This window comes from Mastigoproctus giganteus, chromosome 4, assembly GCF_048544385.1.
Source record: "Mastigoproctus giganteus isolate SK-2022 chromosome 4, ASM4854438v1, whole genome shotgun sequence".
In the NCBI taxonomy this organism is placed as follows: domain Eukaryota; kingdom Metazoa; phylum Arthropoda; class Arachnida; order Uropygi; family Thelyphonidae; genus Mastigoproctus; species Mastigoproctus giganteus.
Window position 1 is genome coordinate 7,972,245 of NC_143578.1, and position 26,106 is coordinate 7,998,350.

The 26,106-nt window shown below is 40.4% G+C and overlaps 1 protein-coding gene across 1 annotated transcript in view; it reads left to right on the forward strand.

Moving 5' to 3' along the window:
* Positions 1–16,806: 16,806 nt before the first annotated feature.
* The window catches only part of LOC150086364 (uncharacterized), a 61,336-nt gene continuing 52,036 nt past the window's right edge, over positions 16,807–26,106 (forward strand). Inside the window, exon 1 of the mRNA XM_090371288.1 lies at positions 16,807–16,942. Coding sequence (XP_090227414.1) covers positions 16,807–16,942 — 136 coding nt within the window. The remainder of the gene's footprint in view (positions 16,943–26,106) is intronic.

The window sequence follows — 26,106 nt, forward strand, 5'->3', positions numbered from 1 at the left end:
CTTCGGAAACTCTCCAGATGCTAATTTAAAGTATAACTCTCTCAAACCAGACAATACCAGTTGGCTGGTAAATTACATGAAAAACATGACTCTATCCGGATCCAATCTTGTATCAGACCTCTACTAACAGAAATCACCATAACCAAAGAAAACGTAATTCAGACATTAAATAGTCTCCCAAATAAATCCACTTCTGGCCCCGATATGTTCACCCTCTTCATCATGAAAGTAAGCAGTCCATTCATCATTGAGGTCTTGCTACACATATTTAGAGAAACCCTACACACTGGAATTATCTCTGAAATATGGAAACATTATATTGTAAAACCCGTGCCTAAAGTCAAACACCCGAAAGACAAGAAGGATTTTTTGTCCCATGTCTATGTATATGCTGCAATTTATTAAAACTGTTCGAGAAGACTCTGCTGCCAATTCTTTTTATGTATTTTTTCCATAAAAGACCGCCATATTTACACACTGCGATTCCAAAGAGATCAACTGTGACTAATCTAATGGACAAACTATTTCGGATCCAAACGACTCTGAACGCCAAAGAACAGATTGGTGTAGTATATTTAGACATTAAAGCTTCTTTCGATAATGTCTCAATCAATTCCTTGATGACAATACTTGAAAGGCATTTCAGAATACAGGGAGGTTTATTAAAAGTCATCTTTTCCATTCTCAAACAAAGGCATTTGAGAGTAGAACATAGAACCTTCCAATCGAACCACGTCGTCTACAGAGGAGTCCCCCAAGGTGGCGTCCTTTCTGCACTATTTTTTGCTGTCATTTTGGACCCCTTCCTCTCAACGCATCCTGACTGCAGCTCTTACGCAGATGATATAAAACTCTTCATCTCGTCAAAACACGGTGACAAATCTGAAGCAATCACCGCCCATGCCACTGCCCTAATAGAAGAACTTGACCATTATCTTGAGAATATTGGCCTATCCATAAATCCTACCAAGTCAGCACAAATGTCTTTCACCAACCTGAAGAAAAAGAACATAGACATCTACATCAATGGTATTAGGGTCCAAAAGGTCTCTCATCACACTGATCTAGGGCTCACCTAGGATGAAGGCTTGACCTTCCAACAGCACTTCGCCAACACTAAAGCAAAACCTCTGTCAGCAATGTGGGCGATAAGACAGGAACTTACTGGAGTAAACAACCAAAAACTTGCCACTCACTACATACAAAGATGTCTGTTCCGATTCCCACGTATGGCTCGATGATCTGGTCCTCTGCTTCCCTCACTAACATCAAAAAATTCATGGGTATCGAGTATTGGATTTTAAGGTGGTTGAACTGTGTTGATGGCCACACTTTCACCATCTCGAGATCAATCATGTATGCTAACCTTGGTTGCACTTCTTGGAATCAGTTGCTCATTACAGGAAATCTGCGTAATCTCTGTCAACTCCTCACCGATCGCTTTGATGCTCCAAATGTCCATAATCTTGTTGTAGGCCATAGGCATTCCCGCGTCGTTTGCAATAATGCATGGGTTCCCATAAGAAGAAGCTCATTACAGAATCTGACTATGCTTAGAAGATGTTTTCCGTCTAACATCCTCTAAACGTGCAACACCCTGAAGATTGATTCCCACAAGTTCTGTGATGAGAAAGCGTACAGATCTGAGATCCACCACATACAACTGTAGAAGTTTCCTGATTAACTCCTTCAGGATGGAATCTCCCATCAACTCCACTTTGCTGAAGAATTAATTTGTTTTAAATCATTATGTGTTTTGTATGTATATGTATTAGTTGTATATTAGAACGCGTATGGGTTTATATGTCTCTACCTTTTGCTTGTGTCACTGCATATATTTGTATGTGCTTTATTTGCTCACATTAGATGTTATTTGTTGGAATATAGAAACTAATGTTTATAATATTATATAGAAACTAATGTTTATAATATTATATAGAAACTAATGTTTATAATATTATATAGAAACTAATGTTTATAATATTATATAGAAACTAATGTTTATAATATTATATAGAAACGAATGTTTATATATGCGTAATTTATATACGATTTCTATGTTTGCTGTCTAAGTTATAATGTACAAATGTATATAGGCACCCTCCTAGCTGAAGGCTGTTCAAGGGTGAAGCATAGGTAATAAATTGAATAATAAATAAAATAAAAATAAATTGTATGGACACGGTATTTTCTGTTTAAACTTAACATTATATCCATTGGTTAGAGTATCTTAAATGGTCTTGCTGTTTGGTCTGTGGCCGTGCCTCCAACTCTTGTAAGCAAGAGGTTCCTGCGTGGAACTATGTAGACACGTGAATTTATTATGCCTGAATAAAAAGGATTCACGAAAAAAATGCGAGAACTCGAACGCAGAAATCGTGATGGAAAGCATTCTATTCTCCATAATTGGAGAGCTATTGAACTCTGAATATTTTAAATATATCCAAAGTTTGTAGACTTATTAAATTCCTAAGATTTCGTACCATTCCCACCGGAATCAGTAATCAAATCGAAGGTAATGTGTGTGAACCACTATTCCTGATTTTCAGGTTTAAAATAATTCTTCCTTCTTCGCAGAAAATTAATGGGATACTCTGTCTGGGACATTCAACCAAGATGCAGATCACAAATCCTCAATTTGAAAACCATTTTGTGTGTGTCTTAAAAACTTTTGATAAATCCACCGTTAATTATCTCCTCTAAGATACTTTTGCTTTTTAATGCGGGAAATAACCTCTTCATATTCAAGGTCATCTAATAAAATTATTATAAACATTGAAAACACCCTATAGAAGGTGTTTTCAAGTTTCAATGTCTGATAACAAGACGAAAGTTTCGATATTCAGACTGTACAGATATCTTAAAGAAAAAAAATGCCTTGTCATTAGACTTAAATAGGCTACACCAAATTATATAAAGAGCAGGAAATAGTCAAATAACCTTCCTTTCATATCTTGGAGGGAATCTAATTCTTTGAGAAAGCAGTAATGTTACCCTCTACAGTATGGATTTCATTCTGGAGGGGCCTTTCTGAATGCTCTATTTGAGATGATTAATGATACGATTTGGATTAGAGATAAATCCAGTTTCAATTCATTACGTCTATATATTTATTTCAAAGCAGATTTTGGCTGCTTGTTTTGAAGTAGTGTTTTTTACCGGCTAAGGATGGCGCGCAAAGATTAAAAAAAAAAAAAAAAAACACCGATCTTTTATTTAGATCTTTCACGTGGTTCTACCAGGGGTTAATTGCGAACCTGAAATTTGGGATTTCCTTGAAGATTGGCTGTCACGTCACGATGACCTTTGTAAAATCAATAATGTGTGCTTGTTTAATGGATGTAAATGCTCCGTTTAACAGATGTAAATCTAAAGCCATGAAAGCTTACATTGATAAAACACTCAAGGTAGGGAAGACACCGTTTAAGGCAGGACATGATGATTTCCCTCACCAAATTAATCCGATCGAATGGCTTGACTACATTACAAGATTCAAGCGCAAGTCTGCGTCAGACCGCAGGAACCTTCATAACATTTGTCAGCAAGATACCCGCACATCCATCATCATTACAAAAGGAGAGCTCATCCAGGCCATCAATAGTATCCCGCCAACATCATGCGCTGGATTTGATGGGATCCCACAATTTATCCTTAAGAGTGTAAGTGTTTTCATCATAGATGCGCTTCTAGGAATCCTAAATTGAATTCTCACAACTCAAAGTTTCCCAACAGCCTGGAACCAATATATATAGTTCGGGCAATTCCAAAAACACATGGAGCTACTTCAGTATCACAGTTCAGGCCAATTATGAAAGCGTCATGCATCCTCAAAGTTTTGGAAAAGTGCCTTCTCCCATCTTAACCAACCAGGTTCTCCCATGCAATTCACAATTTATCCATTATGCACTGAACTGCAGGTCCACCGTCACCAACCTGCTGGAGACACCTCTACAAGACAGGGAGGAGATGGCAATTGTGTATTATTATTATTATTATTATTATTATTATTATTATTATTATTATCAGCCATATGGTGCAAGGAAGCCTGGAGCTTATGCTGCACCAGCTAAAAAAATTTCTTTCTGAGTTACCCTGAGAGAGAGGAGGGGGAATCATCAAGGAAGAGAAGAATGATGATATCCAGCTCAGGACCCTGGGTGCGCCAAGCCCATACTCGCCAGATGTGAACCCCTGGAGTTAATATCTTTGTTTATTAGTTATGTTTTGACTATGTATATATTTTCATCAGCAAAGAGCTCACTCAAATCTACAACAAAGTTCTCAAATTTGCACAGGTACCTTCAAGCTGGTTATCATACAGAGTCGTGGCAGTTCCGAAAAAGCCTCATGCGAAAAGACCGGCTGACTTCAGGCCAATATCAATTGCCTCTCCCTTCCTGAAATGCCTCGAGAAGTGCATCTATAATGATGTAGCACTCGCAATCTTTGCGCATAGGCCAGAACATACCCATTATGCCATGCCTAATAGATCTACCGTAACCTGCCTACAGTCATTATCACAGAAAATACTTCAGGCCTGGAATGACAACGAAGATCTTCACACCATTTTTCTGGACATGAAAGCTGCTTTCGACTCAGTCCAGATAACACCCCTTCTTGCCTTACTTGAAAGATTCTACGGGATATCCGGAAATATGCTCGAGATCCTCAATAACCTGCTATCTAGGAGAATGCTTCACTTCACAGGAAATGGCATTAGAGTCTCTAAAATCGTCGAAGTCGGGATCCCACAAGGTGGTTGTCTCTCAGCCTTGTTATTTGCAGCAATATTCGTTCCACTAATGGATCAAATTCCAGCTTTCCTATCGTATGCTGATGATATTGTTTGCTACTTTCCATGCACACGCCATGTTGGTGATGCACAAGAAAGGCAAACCGCCTCTGAATCTGCAAACAGTTACCTAAATACATTCTATAAGTATGCTAAATTTTTTGGCCTGTCAGTCAATCCAGAGAAGTCAAACTATCTCATCTTTACGCCAAGTCGAATGACTTCTACTGATACTGCATCTTCTCTACTTCCGGAATTGGCAGGAAAGATCCTGACTCCCACAGAAAGCGTCAAATTCCTAGGAGTAATCCTTGATGCCAACCTCACATATAAAAAACAAATCCAAGCACAGTATTCCAAAGCCCTAAGAGCGTTCTGAGGAATGAAAATTGATCTGTGCAAAACGCACAATAAGAAAATAATCAAGAAGTACCTTGCAACTTATTTCTGTAGTGTGCTCTCCTATGCCGTGGAGGTTTTGTCGGCGGCACCACCCACTAGCCTCAGGAAACTATGGGGCCTCGAATTCTGGGTGCTGAAGTGGGCCAACTTGTGGTCGCACCAGAACTACACAACATCTAAATCTACTCCCTGCTGCAACCTGCAATATACGCCCATAGTCCACAGAGCCCATGTGCTAAAAATAAAGTCATTCCTTCATCTGTGCTCAGCTAAGCAGGATCACATCAACATCTGGAACATGGTTGGTTGGCGTTTGCCAGGCAGACATCTCCGTAGTATCCCTCCCTGTGCTCAAGGCTCCAGCGGTTAGAGAATTTCAGGAGACACTTCCCTAATGTGACTCTGGACACTCAACATCGACATCGACCTGTGGACTATAGACAAGGCATATCGCGATGGCATCTTGGCCCATCTTGCTGTTTGTAAAGGACATTTGTGTAAGTGCCGATCTTAGCTAGCCGATGTCATTTCATGTTCTGCTCAACTTGTAGTCCGTTTTCGCTGTTTCTACTTCATTCATTTTACATTCTGATTATCATATTTGCTTTGATCTATTAATTATTATATAGTTATTATTATTATTATTATAGATACACATATGTATATATATATATATTTTTTTTTATATAAAACAAAATCACTTGTATAAACAACAAATTGTAAGATTCCTCTGGATTTCTGTGTACGGAATCATTATTGTAAAAAAAAAAAAATTTATGTTAATAAAGAATCTTATTATTATTATTATATTAAGTGCAATAGCTGCCTAATCCATTAATACACAGCCATTTCTGAATAAACAGAATATTTTTAAGGCGGCATCGTTTTAAGTTATATCTCATATTGTGAATACCTTCACAACGAGTTGCCATGATATTGCACTACTTCGAATAAGTAACGCTTCACCTATGGAGAAGACTAATGTTACTTATTCTCAGATAGGTATCACCACCCAGAGCACCGTTTCAGGGCTATTTTGTATATGTGTGGGATAATAACTGGACTATCCACTTGTCCCTATTAGACTTAGAAAAGCAAAGAGGTAGAGGGAAAGTAATAGTAGGAGTGGAAGAGGAAAAGAAACGGTGTAGAAGAATGAAAGGGACAGTAACTCCTTCAACTCATACCACTCAAAAACTTATAAACTCCTCGAATAGGCAACGCTTCCCCAGTGGAGAAGGCTGTTGTTACCTAGTCTTGGAAACTCCTGACATCATCAGGCTCCCCCTGGTGCCGTTTCAGGGCTATTTGTATATGTGTGTGGGATAATCACTCGACTATCCACTGGTATCTAGATATCCAGTCTGCCTTCGACTGCATTGACGTCCAGTCCCTCCTTCAACTATGTGAGGAGGGATAGCAGATTAAAGGATATATCCTTGAATTCTTAAAGTCGCTTCTTTCTACCAGGGTTCTTCACCTGATGGTGAATAAAAAATCCTTCACTAGAAAAGTCAGTGTAGGTGTTCCCCAGGGCGGATTTCTGTCTGGGCTTCTCTTTATTGCTGCCATCCACCCATTCCTATGCCAGGAAATGGATTTACTCAGCTACGCAGATGATTTTAAGCTCCTCTATTGGATCCATGGGACCGAACAACCTGAGACTGCTTCTGAAACCATCAACAACAGCCTAAAATTTCTTGTTACGTACTGAGCGCAGTTCTCTCTCCAGATTAACCCAAATAAATCTGCACAAATGGTGTTTTCACTCAAATCACACCCAACTCAACTAAACCTGAAAATCCATGGAACCGCCATCCCTCCAGTAATCAAGCACAGAGATCTTGGGATCATCTTTGACCCTAAGATCAGTTTTAAACGCCATGTGGCCGATATTCACAACAAGGTCTGCCGATTCAGATTGTTTGCCAAACAACTTCATGTCACAGAGTCCCAGTACACCCTTCAATATATTTACTGGTTTCTTCAGCCAGTCATTACCTACGGATCTGAAATCTGGGCGTCGGCATCAAAAATCACGTTAAAATCCATCTCATCTACTGGCTTCTTCGGTGGGTACTCTTCAAGCACAAGCTTCCACCCCTCACGCACACTTCAGAAATGACGAAACTTCTAAAATACAGAAAAGTCTCAGAACGGATCTTCACCCTCCGCTTACTCGTCACCATTAAAATGATAGCGGTGAAATCAACACGCCAAGTTTTTGACAGATTTAGTTGGAGAATCCCCCCGGGACCCTTAAGGCCAGTCAGTGGCGTGGAGGCTCAGGAAGAGCAACAGATTCCTGCCAATGGAGATGCTCCAAAACGTCCAAGATATGGATGCTGACTACAAGAAATTCATTGAGGACAAAGCCGACAGAAGACGTATCATCAGGGAGCAGCTCTCATCTTCAACTGAGTGACTGTCACTATTTTCCTTGATTGGTTTGTTGATATTGTTAAATAAAAAAAAATCTGTTTTCATGTGTTTACAACTTATTTTTTTGTTTTTAGAGTTTTAGTTCGTTTCTATTTTAAATCCTTAGCATTTTTGCTGTTATGGGCAATGCATCAGGCATCCATGTGAATTTGCTCATTTTCGCTGATTGCAATAAAGATATTATGTACTGAGTATGGAAACGACCTTGCTATCAGCGTTCTTCGCAATTCCCAAACACCGTTCGAAGTTCTTTCACGAATTTGTCTCTTGTACAAAAATATTATGGAAACCCTATTGTCTGGAAACTTGCTACTGCGACATGTTGGACACACAACTTGTTTAATCGAGACCCGTTAATATATGTATTAGCGGATCTCGATTACGCAAGTTAGCTGTCCAAAATGACTTTGTCTCATCTGCTGTCTGCAGCTCCTGCACTTCAGTTACATTTAATTTTTAAAGGATTCTATTTGTCCTGGAGGGTGGCACTGTGGGTAAAATCATCAGCTCTGTACACTCATTTGAGAAGGCCTAGGTTCAAATCGGATTGTTATGGGCTGTTTCTTATTATAATTTTTATGAAGTGGTTTCACAACGTGGCTAAGTTATTCGGTCTTCGGAGGACTTTTTTTTAATTTTTTTATTTTCACCTGAAAATTAGGAATTTTTGCTCTTAACCCAGGCCAATCGACCTACAGACTGATCTCATAGCGAAGAGGAAAATAAACATTAGTTTCGCTTGGAAAATTCAGAAACTTTATTATCTCCATTTCCTGTATTTTACACCTCAATATACCAGCTTGAAGTTTTAGGATTTGTGCCTATTTCCTGTTTTGCTGGAACTGCATGTAGGTCACCTTGTGTAATAAAGTAAACAAAACTTGTAGCATTTTGTTATTGTTTCTGTTATATACGCTCGTTATAATAATATTGCTGAATCCACCACTCTTATCTTTGGATAGTTTAGATATTTTATCTCATTTCCTGTATTAGACATCGCAAAATACCAGCTAGAAGTTTTAGGATTTGTGCCTGTTTCCTGTTTTGATGGAACTGCATGTAGGCCATCTTGTGTAAAAAAGTAAACAAAACTATTAGCATTATGCTATTGTTCCTGGCATATACGCCGGTTATAATAATATAATAACAAAATTCTTCATGAGAACCTAGCAATCTATTTGGAAAGATATTTACTAACAAACTGCTAAAACATAGTAAAAGTGCACAGAATGCGTAGAACATACATAGCAGACATACAACATCCATGAAATACATAGAACATCCATAGAATACATAAATCACTGCGGATATATCGCTTTCTTCAACATAAGATTAACTTAAATAGCTTTGAGTTATCGATAATTGCATTTTAACTGGATCTTCTGAGATACTGATGATATAGGGTGATATCGTGGGCACGACCTTGTTGAACAAATTGAGCCAGTCTGAATATCTTTCACTTGGAAGGTATTAGGTTTAATGGCAATTACAGGTATGCTGAGGGCACGTGAACAATAATTTTCTCTTTTTTCCTCTGTAGGTTGAATCACTGGACCACAGATTAAAAATCAATGTCGGGGGAGCTCAATGCGCCGATGATGCCGTTGGGAAAGTGCCGCTTGAAGGTCGAGAACTCCTGCAGATTTGAACAGAGCACTACAGGGTTTCTGAGAGCCCTACCTAGGATTTTACAGCCCACAAATTCCCAAATGTGGATGAAGTCATGAACTGCAGAGCATAGATTAAGTGCCATTGTGAGCTTACGCGCATGTGGCAAGTGCTGGGCTGGAGAGTAGCTTAGATTTTTGCAGGGCTGTGATCTTGATGTCGTATAGGGAAGGTGAGCCCAATTGTTGGCCCACTAAGGACACAGAATTCTAGACACCAAAGCGAATTCATGCTAGAGAAAGGAGCTGCGGACCAGACTTCAATACCTTAACCGGTGATTGAGCTGAAGTAGAAGAAGAGAAATTTTCTCACTGTATCTTTATTAGGCGATCTACAAAAGTCGCTGGATCCACCTTTGTTAGCGGTATAGAAATATATTGCAATCTTCAAAACAGTCAAATTTAGGACATTCAGATATTTTTTACATTCTACACGTTATGGGTGAAGGGGACGTTAATTAGGTGGAGGGATTTGCAACATTGATTAGTTGTGTCTAATTTTGGAACAAAATATCACCTTATCGGAAAAGATATAGATTTTTTAGACTCAGTTTTAATTAGTAAAGACCTTACAGTCATTTATTTATTGTTATATATAAAAAAAAATAAAGTTTGTCAAATGGAGTCAGGTTCACACATGGGTTGTCTCACTGGGATGAAAATTGTAGTATGGAACTGAGGATATTGCAGATTTTACGAATTTTGAAACAAAATGAGTCTAATGTTGTTAGAGAGACCACTAATTCAACAAATTTCACACATAATTTTAGGAAGAATTGAAATTCTTCGCGTAAGCTGGAATTTTAAGATCAAAATATATCACAAGGAAAATTGTCGAAGGGCGTAAGCAAAGAATCTTCTGAGGCTTCTGTCTCCAGAGGTGCGATTGAGAAAATGATGGATGGGAGGAGATTCTCTCGGGTAAAGCGATTATGTTGGCAGAATTGGATATGGATTTGGCTGAGGAAAAGGAAATTTCTTCAGTTAAAATTGAGACAGGAAATGACACTGAAGCGAGTGTTTTGTCGTCGTCTTCAAAGGAAATTAGGAGCGAAAACATGAAATTTAATACTAATTTAATCCTTACAATCTATGTAAATGAAGTGTCAACAGTCTAGCGTTCCAACAAACCAAAACAATGAAACGATGTCACTAGCCACACAGCCTCCTGAACCAGCACCTATTCTGGACCAAATAATGCTGCCCGAGGGCTTTGTAAATGGCGCAGCTCCCAGGCCCTGCGGTGGGAGCTGGAACAGGTGATGGCAGAACTGAATAACCGCATTACCACCGCCCTTCGGGGAGAGAATGCAAATATGGAGCAAGATGGAATTCATTTTCTTCGAAACATATGTTAACAATTAAAAAGCGATGGCAAAGTTGAAGCCATTCATGAAGAACGTGAAAATCAAATGTTTGATTATCCTCAGTGTTGATGCACTGAGGATAATCAAACATACTATAATGATCAGTAAAGAAGCTCAAACTAGGAAAAAAACACTAATCAAACAGCCATTTGATTTGAACGCTAATTAAAGCCATTCGCGAAACGTGTTATGTAGGTGTGGTAATAGAAACCGAGACAAAGTAAGAAGCTGAAAACATCAAAACGAATTCAAATATCCCCACTCTTGGCCTGTCTGCAGAGTACCCAAAAAAAGAAAGAACCCTCAATAATTATTTTTGATTTGGATACTGATTCTACCCCTGACCAACTAGTAGATTAACTATATCAGCGTAATCTCCAAAGATCTCTCAAAGACTAGGACAAACAAATATTCGCCTATACAAAGTCCAAAACTGGCAACAGCACAAATTGAATCGTTGAATTGGAACCAACTGCATGACAAGTAGTACGTTCAAAGCAAGAATCTACGTAAATTGGGATAACTACCGCTTCCACGAGCGTATGGCTGTGCCCAAGTGCTACCAGTGTTATTAATTTGGCCACAGGTCGCACACTTGTTCCCAGGCTTTTGTGTCTATTGCTTAGAAAAGGGGCACGATTTTAACTCATTTTGTCCAAACAAAACCTAGGAGCTTGTCTGTGCAAACTGCAAATCCCTAAAAATGGATCATGCCCACTCCACCGGGAATTAGCAGCGGTTAACGTTTAACAGCAGCTAAGTTAGTCTGTCTCAGATAAAAACAAGGTTTTTCTTCCAGTAAAACAGACAAATCGACCATAGAACACACGCAATTAACGGACATAAGACACAGCACGACAAACGAATTTAAATATTCGGTTAGCCTCATATAATATTTTGTTTTGTTTTTCTTGTACTTAAGGATACGATACAATACACCCATCACGGCATGCTGTCAGTGGGTTCACGTGCATAATGATAATGAAAAATAACAAAATTAATAAATAAAATAACATCCATGAACAGATGTCATGTGATCCAGTTCTCCATACATCTGGACTACAGGATTCGTCTTTTGCAAATACAATGGCACAGATCGAGTTTTTTTCAGAGTTCACAGATAGATTTTTATAGTTCAGAATTGTCACCCTTCTGGGTAGCGAGAAAATCACGTGCTTTCGTTAGACTTTTTCTCCTGTACTCCTTGTCAGAAGCAAACCGGTGCATATCAACGTCCAGCGAGTGTACCGTTAACATATCAGTTGGGAGGAACCTTTCAGACATGTGCAGTCTCCTATGGGTCGAGTAAAACTGTGGCTTTGCTCTCAGCGCAGGAGGAGGAACTCTCCAGCAGTTTACGTCCCTGATGTTGGGGCCACAGATCTTTCCCGTGAGCATCTTCACAGTGAACGTTATGCGTCTCTCTTCCATCTTCACTGGCAATCGTTCCTGACCGAGTGCCGTGCCACCGCTGTAGTTCGCAGGTATGGAGGTAACTGTGACTTCCATGTGTCCCATTTAAATAAACAAAACTGGGCTTCATATAGTGGCTTTAGAGTGGTTCGGATCCCTAACCCCAAATTTCTGTCCGTGGAGGATACGTTGGAGGATGATGGGCCCTTGGTAGAGTCAGTTTTTGTGATGTACAGAAGGTGTTGTTTTGCCATCCAGCGATTTCAACTCATTGGAAAGCGCAGATGTTCAAGTTGGTGGTTGAAGCGTAATTTTGCGTCGAAGATCTCCCCGAGGTCATCATGTTTTGCTTCACTTTTCATGACTTCCTCTTCAAGTGTACGCTGAATGACTCTCGGATCTGAGTGATGATAAACATGACGTTGAACACAATGATATTAAACACCATTATGAACATGATGATTATGACATTGGGATTGAAAATTATCTTAATTATTGCGGTTATGATATACTGCAAACCTCACTAAAAATCTGAAAATATCGATCTGAGCAAAATAAAAACAACAGGCAGTACCAATGTCTACAGTAATACTGATATTGGTTTAAAAAGTGGTATAAAAACTTCATTTGATAAGTACAGTGTTTGATATTCTTTTTTTTTTTTTCTAATACCATTGAGGACCTAGTGATTACATCATTAATGAAGTAATAACCTGGATCACTGCTGTTCTTAAGCCTCAAACTAGCATCATTATAATGGACGACTTTAATCCCCCCTTGCCCAAATATAACTTACAAATGAAGTTGCTGTCCCACTCCTTTTTGTTCTAGGAGCTAAAAATTCAACGTCCCTGTTACAAAAGGAAATCAATTGCTTGATCTTGTGTACTCTAATTTTCCACTGCAAGAAAAACTTAGCAGAAACATTATATATTTAAATCTAACCACAAAAATATAGAACTGCAAGCAACAATTTGTTGCGGGTATCCTCGCCCCCCTCTGAAAATCACCAGAAGAATATCATCAATTAAATTCCTTCAGAAAGAAAAGTTGCTGCAGCTCTCAAAATACTGCCCATGAGATTCTTTCAAAAATATTCCTATACAGGACGTCACCTTTCTTCTTATAAAATGGCTGAATCAACTGAAAACAGAGTCGGCATCCAAACTTGTTAGAACATCTTTTTACTCCACACCCACCTGAAACCATACTTTAAAAGTAAGCAAATATACCACAGACAGTGAAAGAAATACGGCACTTCATCAGTGCCCAAAAAATATAAAAATTGCAGGGCTGGCTTTGTTTCAATTAAAAAAAAATCAGGTCGTACAAAAATCATGTTATGTCCAAAGAACAATAAAAAACAGCTACCTTACAGCACGATCTAGATTTCGAGTGGATAAGATGCAATATGGAAACAAGCCATTCTGACGTCCGAACTGAAGGTATGTAAAACAGATTTAAAGAATTCAATTCTTATAAACAAGCAGATAATGTGCAACGTGTGATGTCTCCCGGTCAAGCCCAACTAGTGAACAACCAACGTTTCCACATACAATACAGTTCGGCATGCAATTAACCAATTATGCCTTGATAGTAGTAAGGGCTCTGATGGCATCCCTAGTTTTATTACTAGATTGACCATCGTCGATTCGTTAGTGCATATCATTTTCAGGTGCGTTTCCCAGCCATTCTTTCCAAGACAATGGAAGACTTTCAGGATTACGCTGATCTGATTCCTAAAAAAAAGTTTGAAGTAATAACCATACAAGCTCCTCAAACAGGCCTCTGAGGTTGGGTATATTCATATTGGGTATATTTATAACCATACAAGCTATCCACCAATTGATGATTCGTCAAAATTACTAAAATTATTGAAAAAATTCATGCTCCCATAACTTGAACATGCAATCTTCGCTAATCCAGTTGTCAACATGCATTTTGTCTTAGAAGGCGCTCTACAACACTAACTAGCTGACACCATTGTGAGTATCCAAACTGCGTTTCAAGATAAGGCCCAATGCGATGTTTTTACTTAGACGTCAAAGGTGCTTCCAAGAAAGCTTTCGAAATACTAAAAATTCATTTTCTCGTTGACACAATGATAATTTCCTATTTTCAGTACAGCCTAAGTCGCAGTTTTCTCCTCTTCGCCACTAGTACTGACAATATTCTCGTCACAACCTAAACAGGTATTCCTCAAGGAGCCGTTCTCTCCAGTATTATATTTTCAGCATCTCTTCAACAACTTCTACAAGAAAACCCAAATCTACTGGCATATGCAGATGATTTAAAGTTATTTATAATATCCAAAGCCAGTGAGGATATTCGCAAATAAATATCTGGGAAATTAAAATCCCCCATTATAAGACTCTCTGATTTACTGGCCCACTCTATTTCCCTGTACAGTTTCTTAACTAATGGCATAATCTCTCCTCCTTTCCAATCCTGTTTATTCTGCCTGTACACATTGTACCCCCCAAATTCTAGTTCTGCATTCCTTATATCTGTGTGACACCACTTCTCTGATATCCCAACAATATCCGCCTTTGATGCTTTGAGCAATACCTCAAATTCATCAAATTCATTTACCAAACTCCTAGAATTAATAACGTCACTTGTGCAAGGTAAATGATACAGAGACATTCAGATACAGAAATGCAAATACACAGAAAAAACAAAAAAAAACAAAAACATGGCGTATCGGTTCCTGTTTCATTGTTACCAATCTGTCTATTCTCTAGACTCCAAAATTCCTTAATATTCACCAAAATTCCCCTAACTCATAAGAGGGGCTATATCGTGTAGGGAGCCGAGAGCTAACTAAGGGTTTTAAATATTATATTCGTTGTTCTCATGCTGAAATTTAGAAGAATTGACTATTTCAAGCCAGAAATATTTTTGGTGTTGACCCATATAATCTAATTAGTTTACTAGCCCTTAATAATCTAACTTTTAACCAGAGATTTTCACAAGAGCAGCTCTCATGAGTAGCACATGTGTATGTGAGCTCTGTCCATGGTGGTCCAAAAGAAATGTCCTTCTCCATCTAGTGTTGTTGTGTCCATATACAGAAAATCTGCAGATGGACTGGGGTGTGTGGTTATTGTGCGCTTGTGAAGCGTTAATCCTTGTACTGTATTGTGTGTCACGCCTCTTCGCCACCAGGGAGCTGCCATCACTGGGAGAACTGCTGCCCAGTACGTGCTCTCCGGCACATGGAGCTAGGCGTGTAATCCTGTCCAGATATGCATCCCATGGCACTAGTGGGTGCATATTTAGATGAAAAGTACCCGAGTTTGATTCCCGTCAATTACACCAGGAATTTTTCACAACCTGGGTGTTAGTTGGTCTCAGGCAAGTGCAGCATGTTTTTTTGTCCTGGAAACCCACATTTTTCGACCACCAACCAGCAAATCCACTACGGAAATTGCTATATATTTCCAAACCGATAAGAGAGAGATGGATACAGCTACATTATTATAACACGACAATGGCGTAATACCAATATGTTCACTTTTATTTATTTCATTACCTGATGGTGATGGCCTACATGCAGTTCCAGCATAACAGGAAGCAGGTACAATTCAAAGTGCATAATGCAGGAAATGAGATAGTAAAATTTCTGAAGCTTCCAAGGGGAACTAATTTTGTTTTTCTCTTTGCTATGAAATCAGTATATTGTCTCAAGATAAATTTCCTGAATTAAGGACAAAAATTCGGAATTTTCAGATAAATAAAAGCCATAAACCCTCATCTGAAACCCAAAAACTCAGCCACGTTGAGAAACCAATCCATAAAAATTAGAATAATAAACAGCCCATAAGAATCCGATTCAAGACCAGGCTTCCTCAGATGACTGTACTCAGATGGTGATTTTATCCACTGTGTCACCCGCGAGGGCAAAGTTGTATCCTTTAAAAATGAAATGCAACTCAATTGTATGAGTTGCAGAAATGATTTGTGAAACAGATGAGACCAGGTCGTGAAATTTCTCAATATGTTCCCTAAGAAAAACGTTGATCTCTTTCTAAATAACTTTGAATTGTCATGGAAGGTCTTCTAATCCAGATTACGGCAGCATTAACAGCATCAGATTAACGCACGCAATTTGCAGACACAATACATATATGGGAGTATAGAAGAAATTCTTGGTGACTCTAATAAAATAATTTCAATTCCAGAAGTGGAAAGTTTCGTTGCTAATCTCTTGAACTTTCTCATCAAAAGTCACCAAATTTTTACGGTAATACTCACACTAAACGTTTTAATCAATTGTTCTTTTGAAGAATCTGATGGGCTTTGAAAATCCAGAGTTCTTGAAACAAAGCAAACTGTAGCTCTCCCTTATTCTTCTAATTAGTACTCCCTTATTAGACGAATAATAATGTTTTTCTGACATGGAAGTTAATTATAAAATATGAGAGTGTGGTAAGCAAGAGGAAACCACGCCTATTGAGAGAAAGTGGTGCAAAGATTGCGCCATAGCCACAGCTGTGTCTATGACGCATTATTTTGCATCACAGACACAATTTCGTAGTGATCCTATTAGAATGGTGCAGACGCAATTCAAGATTTCTAAAAATGGAGAAATTTCCTGCATAACGAAAGCCTCGACTGCTTATAAAATGGAGCATTCGTCATTCGTTTTAAAAGTTGTCTCACGTTTACACGGCGGCTTATTGGTGCTTGTAGAATCAAACGGAAATCTCTTCGGATCTCCATGGGACGATCAATGCAACTCCACTTCTCCCTGGCGTTAGCCCTACTCTGGGGTTGCAGTTGTCAAGATGACTCAAAATTCGGAGAGTTACAAGAAAAGCCAGAAATATTGAGAGAAGAATTCAGAGAAGTTTGCAGTAAGTTTGTCTTTTTGTTCACGCTTCCATATGCGGTTTCAAAGTTTTATGAGCAGACAATTATATGATGATATAATGACGCTCTATTTCGGAGAAAATTTTCATTTTTCCAAAGCAATTACGTCCATGGGGGTTAGCAGAACTACTAACACCCAATGGACTTAATTGCTACCCTTAAATTTTCAGATCAGAAAAAACTTTGGGGGGTGCAGAGGAGGAGGCAAACCTGAATTATTTAACCTGAAACACGCATTTTTTTATGATTTTTAATTAAATAAATACTAATCTGGTAAATAATATTCACACATAAGTAGGAGTTAGGATGATTTGAACAGATTTTTTTCATCCACGATCCATTAAGGCACAAGCGATGCCGTCATCCACACGTGACTTGCGACCTCACACACACCACTGTCGACCTCCCATGACCCGTTTGAACACCTTCCCATGATGCTTTGTTCTGGCAAAACTCCATTATTTATTTCTTTATTTTATCAACAGATTATTTAGTTATATTATTTGAGCACATATTTTTTTAAAATTATTTCAACACCAGTTCTAAGTGCCCTAGAAAGGAAAGGTAACTAACGCAGATCTGGCCCAAAATCCCTCTCAAACAAAAGTTTTACACCTATAGAATCCACTGTTGTTGATTCTTCCTCTTCTGGCATATGATCAAAATGAGCTGGAAGTTAGATACTAACATCAAGCACAAGATCAGGTGCGATAGACAATGCATCGGTTACGTAGGCAGCCATATTGGCGATCGTTGGGCCCCTATTTTTAAAGAAGAAAAAAGCCACTGTTGCCAGCACTTTGACATAAGGAGACAGGTCAGGCGCACCCAGTAGATTCTTTAAATACTGTAGCAGGCCCCGCCACCTAATTTTCGAGGATTTCAGTGGATATATATAAAAAAATAAAAAATAAAATAGGGGGGATGAACACTAGGAGTTGGAAAGGCCGAAAGAGGTTTACAAGAAAGCAGTTGATTTAGACGTTGATTAGAATTTGGCGGCATTGGTAGGGGCGTACTCGTTCGGTTTAATTAGAGTGGGGAGAGGGGGAGACTGCAAACTGGACAGAAGGATGGAAACGATAGAATAGACATCCCCAAAGAGGTCAGTAGGGACGCTCCCCACCAGGGAAAAATGGGGGGGCCAGTAACGGGTGCTGACAGAGACCCATACCCTGCCCCGTGCCTGGGGATAGGGTTTTAGACGGAACTGGGTTTGAGTATCTGGTTCCGATCTCCAAATGGCGTGTCGGCATTGACGTCACAGTATGTCTCCGTCTGTTATCGTTGTCAGATCCATGTAAGTGTCGAATACGCTAGGAACGTCAAAAACTATTATTTTTAGGCCACCGGAATAATTAAACTCATCAGCCGTGTTGTGTCTTATGTCTGTTAATTGCGTGTGTTCTCTCGTCGATTTGATTGAGTTTTTCAGGACGAAAACCTCTAGTTTATGGAGGAGAAACGTTGCTATCTACGCTGAGACCGACTAACTCAGCACGGAGTGAAAAAAGCCCACTGAAGTTCCTAGCGTCATCGACAGGATTCGAACCCGAGCCTTTTATACCCGGTGTGGAATGAATGAGGTAGGAAGACCATGTACGTGTTTCCTGTCTATGGTGGCTCCTAGGCGTAAACGGGCCTGACATAGTATTGGCGTGTGTTTGTGTCTGTGTTAGTGCGTGCACTATAGTATGTGTTGTTCATGTCAGGCCACTTTTCCACAAGGTAGCAGCTAACACCTGGATAGCTGAGTCCTGGTGTCACCTCGGTACGTAGAGACGGATCTGTACCAGTAGAGAGAGAGAGAGAGAGAGAGAGAGAGATAATCTTTAATGCCCTTCACGGCCAAAAAGCCAGGGGTTTACATTTGTACAACTTCCCGAAACTTCCGGGAAAATAGAACAATTAATTTACAAAAACAGGTAATTTTACAAAAGAAAACATATTTTAATACAAAAGAGAGAACTCCTTACGAGAGTTAGGTCTGATTGAGCTGACTTAACATCAAGATAAGAGCACCAGCTCAATCAGACAGGAACAGATGCAAGGTACACATGTCAATGCAGATTAGTCCTACTAGACATAATTTTTTTCCTGTAAGTCCGGTCAATAGCGAATTTTTTCAGGTCGGCGTCAAGTGCCTGGGTTTGCTTGAACATCTGCTGAGGAAGGAACCTGTCCGAGAGATGGAGTCGCGCTGAATGCGAGTAGAGCTCGGGATTGGCCCTAAGTGCAGCAGGGGGGATCCTCCAGCCACAGGTATCCCAGAATGAAGGTGTTGCGATTATGCCTGTTATCATCTTGACTGTTGCTAGGAGGCGTTGGTCTTCGACTAAGGTGGGAAGCCGTGGAATCCCGAGAGAGTTGGCAAGCTGCGTGGTGTGAATCAGAGCTGGAAGGTTGTGCTTCCTGTTGGCCCACTTTAGGAGCCAGAATTCTGTGGCAAAGAGTGGTTTCTTTATTGATGGTGCCGCTGACGCCCAAATTTCAGCAGCATAGAGTAAAGGTGGAAAGATGATTGCTCTTATGTACCTCACGGTTGTCTTTTTATCTCTGATATGAAGGAGATGCTGTTTTGCTATCCACCGGAGTCTTGAAGCACGTGTGAGGAGCATGTCTATGTGGGCGTTGAATCGAAGTTTGGAGTCGAATACAACGCCCAGATCACGATGGCTGGATGCAATTGGGATGAGGATGTTGCCGACCGAAGGCTGGAGAGAAGAAGGAGTTTGCTTCAATGAATACACCATGAATTCGGACTTAGCAGGATTGATCTTGAGCCCGAACTGGCAGAGGTAAGATGTGACTGCAGTGAGAGTGTTGTTAATTTCCGTTTTTACCAGATCAAGGTCTTGACCAGGGATGATGGGAGTCAGTATCTTGATATCATCTGCATAGCTCAGTAGACATCGAGAATGTGCAACCAGTGGGAAGATAATAGATGAGAACAGAAGGCCGGAAAGGACCCCTCCTTGTGGGACTCCTGCGGTGACGGATCTAGTAAGGGTGCGATCTCCTGTATGAAGCTTTATAACTCTGTTATTCAGAAGAGAGGAGAGAAAGCATAATATGTTCCCTGTGATCTGGAAGTGGCATTCCAGGAGAGTGAGTAGTTGGTTTACTTGGACGGCATCAAATGCAGCCTCAATGTCTAAGTAAGTCACAGCTAGTTCGTGCCTTTTCTCGAATGCGATCACAAAACTCAAGATAGTATTCGCTGACAAGATAGTATTCGTTGTGGCTAGCAGATTTGTGATCGTTGATCTGTTTGGAAGGGAGTAGTGAATTTGGGCTGGATTACTGGGCATGATCTGCTTGGTGAGGATCGGGAGTAAGGTCTTCTCCAGGAGCTTCAGCAGGCTGGAGGAGTTGGAGATGGGTCGGAAATGTTTAGGTTTCGATGGCGACTGAACTTTGGCTAAAGGTTTGATAAGATAGTTTTCCCATTGCTGTGGGAAAATCTGGTTCGAGAGTAACTGGTTGAAAATAATTAAGAGTGGCTGAATAATGTACGGACTTAGGCATTTGAGCATGAATTGGGGAACTCCATCATCACCAGCGGTTGACGAGGCAGGTAGAGAATTGATGGCGACGATCAGCTGTTGTTTTGTGATCTGAATGGTGCTCAACACTTCTTGCTGGGTGGGCTCTGTTAGTAGAGCCAGATCTGAGTTTGGCATAGGATTACGATTAAATCTTGTGACGAAATCGAGCCACAATTCAGGATCAAATTGCAGAGGAAAATGAAGGTTCACTTTCTTGTATGGAATTTTTCCTTTAGCCAGATCTCGGTTAACATATAATTTGATTGCCTCAGATTTCATGCGATTAAATTGAGCCCGTGCCCTAGAATAAACGATGCGATCATTGACATTTTGCGACTGTTTCCATGTGCGATGGAGCTGTTGCTTCAGCTGGAAACTCATTTTGAGTTCTGAATTCCACCAAAGTCTTGTATATGGACTGATTGTGATTTTTTTAGAGGCGGCATATTTGGCAACCGTGTTGATCCAGTTTGTGAGAATGTTCACAGCTATTTCTGGGTCACAAGTCTCTAAGGCCACCCAGGGAATGAGAGAGGCGGCTCTGATGCACTTATCTACGTCAAGTAAGTTGGGGCTAGTGATGTCAACCTTTTTTTTTGTCCTTCTGGTTTCTAATTTGGGGGCTGGCAGATATGCAGTCACATGTATTGGGACATGATCAGAGTCGAATGACGTTTCTGCAATGTAATCAAGGGTGCAAGGGATAGAGGCTAGAACTAGATCTAAGAGGTTATTCCCCCTGGTTGGAGCTTCATTAATAAGTTGTAGATCAGCACATCTCAAGTGTGCCAGAAGATCCTTTTTCATATTAGATAGCTGAGGAGGTAAATTGAAATCACCACAAACTACGTGAGAGGCTGTGGGATGCAGCTGATTGATTATCCAGTTGGAAACTTCAAGGATGATTTGCGGGGAAGGCGTTGGAGGTATGTACACCACACAGAGGTCAAACGTCACGAAGTTGTATCTTAACGTAACGAGGATTGCTTCATAGTTAGGGGAGTTACTGGATTTATTATCCAATAGCTTGAAAGTGGATTTCTTGTAAAATATTGCGACGCCTCCACCCTTGCGTGCAATCCGAGATGTGAATACGACCCCATAATCAGCTGGGGCAGCTGCTGCTAGGAATTCTTCATCGTCATTGAGCCAGGTTTCGGTGATGGCGAGCAGGTCAAAATATCCGGGGAGCAGAATTTGCTCCATAGTGTCAAGCTTGTTCCTAAGACTACGCACATTCTGATAAAATATGGTGCAGGCAGGTACTGTAGGTACTTTGATACGGACAGGTGGTCTCTGACATCGCACGACTCGATTCAGCGGGGTGTGTCTAGGACTGATGAGCACAGGGATCGGCATATTGGTGTTCCGTGTCTGTGGTTCTAGTTGCGGTAACGAGATCTGGGATTGCTATGAATCAGGGTACCATTGGTGGGAGTCCTTTCCATTACTTCTATATCGCTGCCCTTTATGCCCGAGATATGGCATAACAAGAGCTCCAGCAGGCCAGATTTCAGGATTGAAGAGTGCTTCAAAATCTGCATCAGCCACATCGATCTTAAAGGAGGCGTAGGTGGGATATTTTGTGTATAGTTTGGTGACTCTACCATTCATTTTGAAAGCAGCAAGAAGGTGTTCCACATCATCAGCTGTGGTAGCAGGGGAGAGCCTACTAATGAAGACATTACGGATCCGCTTGCTCATCATTCCAGTGTTCGCAATTTGCATCTTGCTGAAGTGCAAATTGGTTCCAATAACTTTAAGATTGGGGCTCAGTTCCTTAACAGTTGGATTACGGGTCAGTGTTTGTTCTTTTGTTCGTTGGCTTGCAATCATTGCATACGTTGTAGTGTCTCTATGGGTCTTTACATTAGATGCAATCGTAGTCCCTGCATAATGGTTACCTCTCACGTTGTTTGAAGCGGAACTACAATTTCGATGTACTTCAGCAGCCAAAGCATTATCCGGTTTTGAGCGCGAGGACCCCATATGTGAGTTTTGTGATCGCGAATAGGTGCGATTTGGCCGATTCTGCTCCTGATGAATTCTTTGGATCTTCTGTGAGGCAGTATTTCCTGAGTATCCGTTGGCATCTGCTGTGATTTCAGCTTATACTGGTCTAGTGCTACGTTCAGGGCACACAACTTCAGACTCACATGTTGTAAGAATGGGGGCTGGAGAGGGGTCAAGTGGTAATAAAGATGGGGTGGTTTGGGTAGGAGCTCTCGGTTTCGCGTGAAAGTGTTCGTCCGGAGGCTGCTGCTCATGATGGTTAGTTTGAACAGCAAGATCACAAACCGATTGCTTCAGGTCCTCAAAATTTTTCCGCAACACCTCCAATGTTTTGTGTATGCATTCATTGTGTTCTCGTAGTCGCTTGTTTTCTAGCAGTAGGTCTGCGAGGATATTATGAATTGGCGACAGCTTTATACATAGAGTTGTCTCAATATTTGTGAGGAGCGAGACCAGGGGTGGACTGTGTTCGAGTGATGTTTGATTAATTATTGCGGAGATCTCTGTTGATAGGGTGTTATCCTGTTGGGAGCTACTAGATTTTTGCATGATGAGATCTGAATGGTCATTTTGTTCTTCCTGTAATGAGTCGGGTGTCAATTCCACATGTGCATCTGGCGATGTCAATTTTTCCGTGTCTACCTCAGGTTCGGGTTGGGTCCTGTGCTCAGGTGAATCCGAAATTTGGTTAACGTCGTTAAAAGTTTCACCAGTTGTTCCGAGTGAATGCATATAATTTTCTCCCTTACAGGGGGGACACTGCCAAACTTTCCGTCGCTGCTTTCCGAGCCTCTTTAGGTCCAACGCGAGACATTCGCTTCCGTATGTCTTGAGACAGGAAGTACATTTTATAGCTACGTCCGGAACAATTCCACAAATTACACAGCTTTCATTATTTGGGTGATCTTGCTTTAAAGGCATTTTCAGATTTTAGGCGCAGATAAAAGGATTACGAGTAGTGGGCTGGAAAAGAGTTTACAATTGTGTTTAGTAGTTGCCTTAACTACGTATCGTATTCCAAGTGATACGTTTACCGATCAGATACAAAATAAGTCAAAAATTACGGCTTATTTTAGTTGGCTGGACTTGTTACTGTTGGATGTAGAAATCCGCTTGTACGAGGCGTGGATAATTGCTAGGAGGCAGTAAACGACGTGTGTTGCCATGGTCACTTGACCGCAAGTACAAACCCACAGCGCATTTGCCTGACCTTGACCTGTAGCCGGAAGCGATAGGTATCTCTGGTCAGCCGTGAGTAGCAAAAACAGCAAATTTTGCAGTATAAGAAAACTATAAATAATAAATACCTGGATGTCCAGGTCGCCACACAATGGATATCCTCTTGTTCAGCATCAAATTAGGAATACACCAACATAAAAATCATCATATAAACCTGAGCATAATTCTGTTAATTTAACTGATTAACCGGAGCAACAAAGACACACAGCCGTACAACTGAACAACTCTCTATGATCAGTAGTCTGTGCTATAAAAAAAAAAAGTAAAGTGCAGCCATTATCAACCCACTGCAGGGTGGAAGCCTCCTCAACAATTCATGCTGAGGGAAATGGACCATAATCTGCCACGCTGGTCCAGTGCGGGTTGGCAGATTGACCGTATTCAGCAGTCAGGGTCTTGAACCCCGGTCTACTCAAACAGCGTGTGCTACTGCACTCCAGCTCCTGCCCACTCGGCTACGGAGGCCGTTCTATAACGTGGAGTCTGTGCTATAACGCACCAAATTCCGCATCCACCAGTATGTGTGCCATACTGGTGCATGCCAGCAATCCCGTATCCAGGTTGCCCACACCCGAGTACTAGCTAAAAAAAAAAAAAACACTGGATCCCGCAACCCGTCAGTTGCCAGCAATATCCCGTACCTGGGTACCAGCAATAAAAAATAATGATAATAAATACATAAAATGAGAAGAGTATGCACATAGACGTGGAGCCGATTGCAAGTCATGAAGAACTTATTTATATGTTCCTGTTCACTACTCCAGGACCGTCAATATTCACCAGGTTTCTTCTTCTTCTAGCGAAGGCACGAATAGAAAATTTCTATAATGCATTGAAATTACTAGCATTAGACAGTAGTAACTGCTCCACTGTTGGCTGAGTTGTGGAACCTGCACTATCAGTTCCTGCCTCTCGTCGAAGTAATGTGGACATTCATAGAGCACGTGCCCAGGTCTCTTCTAAACCACAATCACCCTAGCTATCAACTTCTAATCCGAAGTAACACAACTTAGATTTAAGCGACCCTTGTCCAGTTAAAATATAAAACGTGACCATGGGGGGATCGAACCATTTTCCCGCAGATGTACAAGTAACGTACCTTACATCAGGAATAAACTTCATTGTAACTTTTCCTGTCTCACTAGCAATCCAACCTTCTTGCCATAAGCTACATAAAAGCTGCAGTATTCTCTCTTTTTTTTCTCTCTTAATATAAGAATAAATGTTTAATCCGAACTTTACTCATAATGTACCATATTCCAGCTGCATAAGTAAAAAGACAGCCTTATAGTAGAGCATTAAGGTCTTTTTCTGTAAACCCCACTCTGATCTTGTAATTCTCACTACCACAGATGTGAAACCTTTTATTTTCTCCGTAATACCAGCAATATGGGGCATAAAAGTAAACCGGTCTGTGATTACTCCTAAATATCATCATTACTGCTTTCTTAGATGATATTTTTAATATATTTTTATTAGCCCAATTCTCTAGGTCCTGCAAAACAGGTGCAACTACTACTTCCTAGACCTGCATGTGATACAATTAACCAAATCGTCCGCATACGCTATCTTGTGGCAGTGTGCATGATTCCGAGAGAGCCAGTCATCCAATAATAAGTTCCAAAAAGTTGGATCTAAAACGGATCATTGGGGATATCCTCTATATACCCTCCTACTGTATGACAGATGCGTTTTAACTTGAATACTCCGATTTCAAAAGTAGTTCTCGATGACTTGATATAGCTGGGAAGTGCATTCATGCTTCCTAAGAACACCAAAAATACTGTTCCACAACAGGGAGTCGAAAGCACCCTCGAAATCAATAAACACTGCCATAACATATTTCTCAACTGATGTATTACAATTCTATGAAATCATTTACAGCATCCTCTCAAGATTTGCCCTTTTGAAATCCATACTGACTTGCCTCTTCTAAATTGCAACAATCCACCAAATATTGTATTCGAATCAACAAAAGTCGCTCATACAGTTTGCCCAAATGTGCCGCCAAGAGTATAGGACTGTACGCTCTGGGATCGGTCACCTCTTTTCCTGGCTTCCTTAATATCTTTATCAAAGCAGACTTCCATATTGCTTGAAAATTACCCTCCAAAAGACATTTGTTACACATGTTTAGAAGAACAACTGGAAACAGACCATACATCTTGACTATAGCTACGTTTTCAACCAAGTCTTGTCCGGGACACTTACTACTATTCAACTAAGACACAGCTACCTTTAATTCTTCAGCAGTATATAACTCCGTATGCACATTAATGGTGTACTCATCAGATTTTGTAAAGAAGACCCCACGGCTCTCTTACATGTGGTTGATACCAAATTTTTTC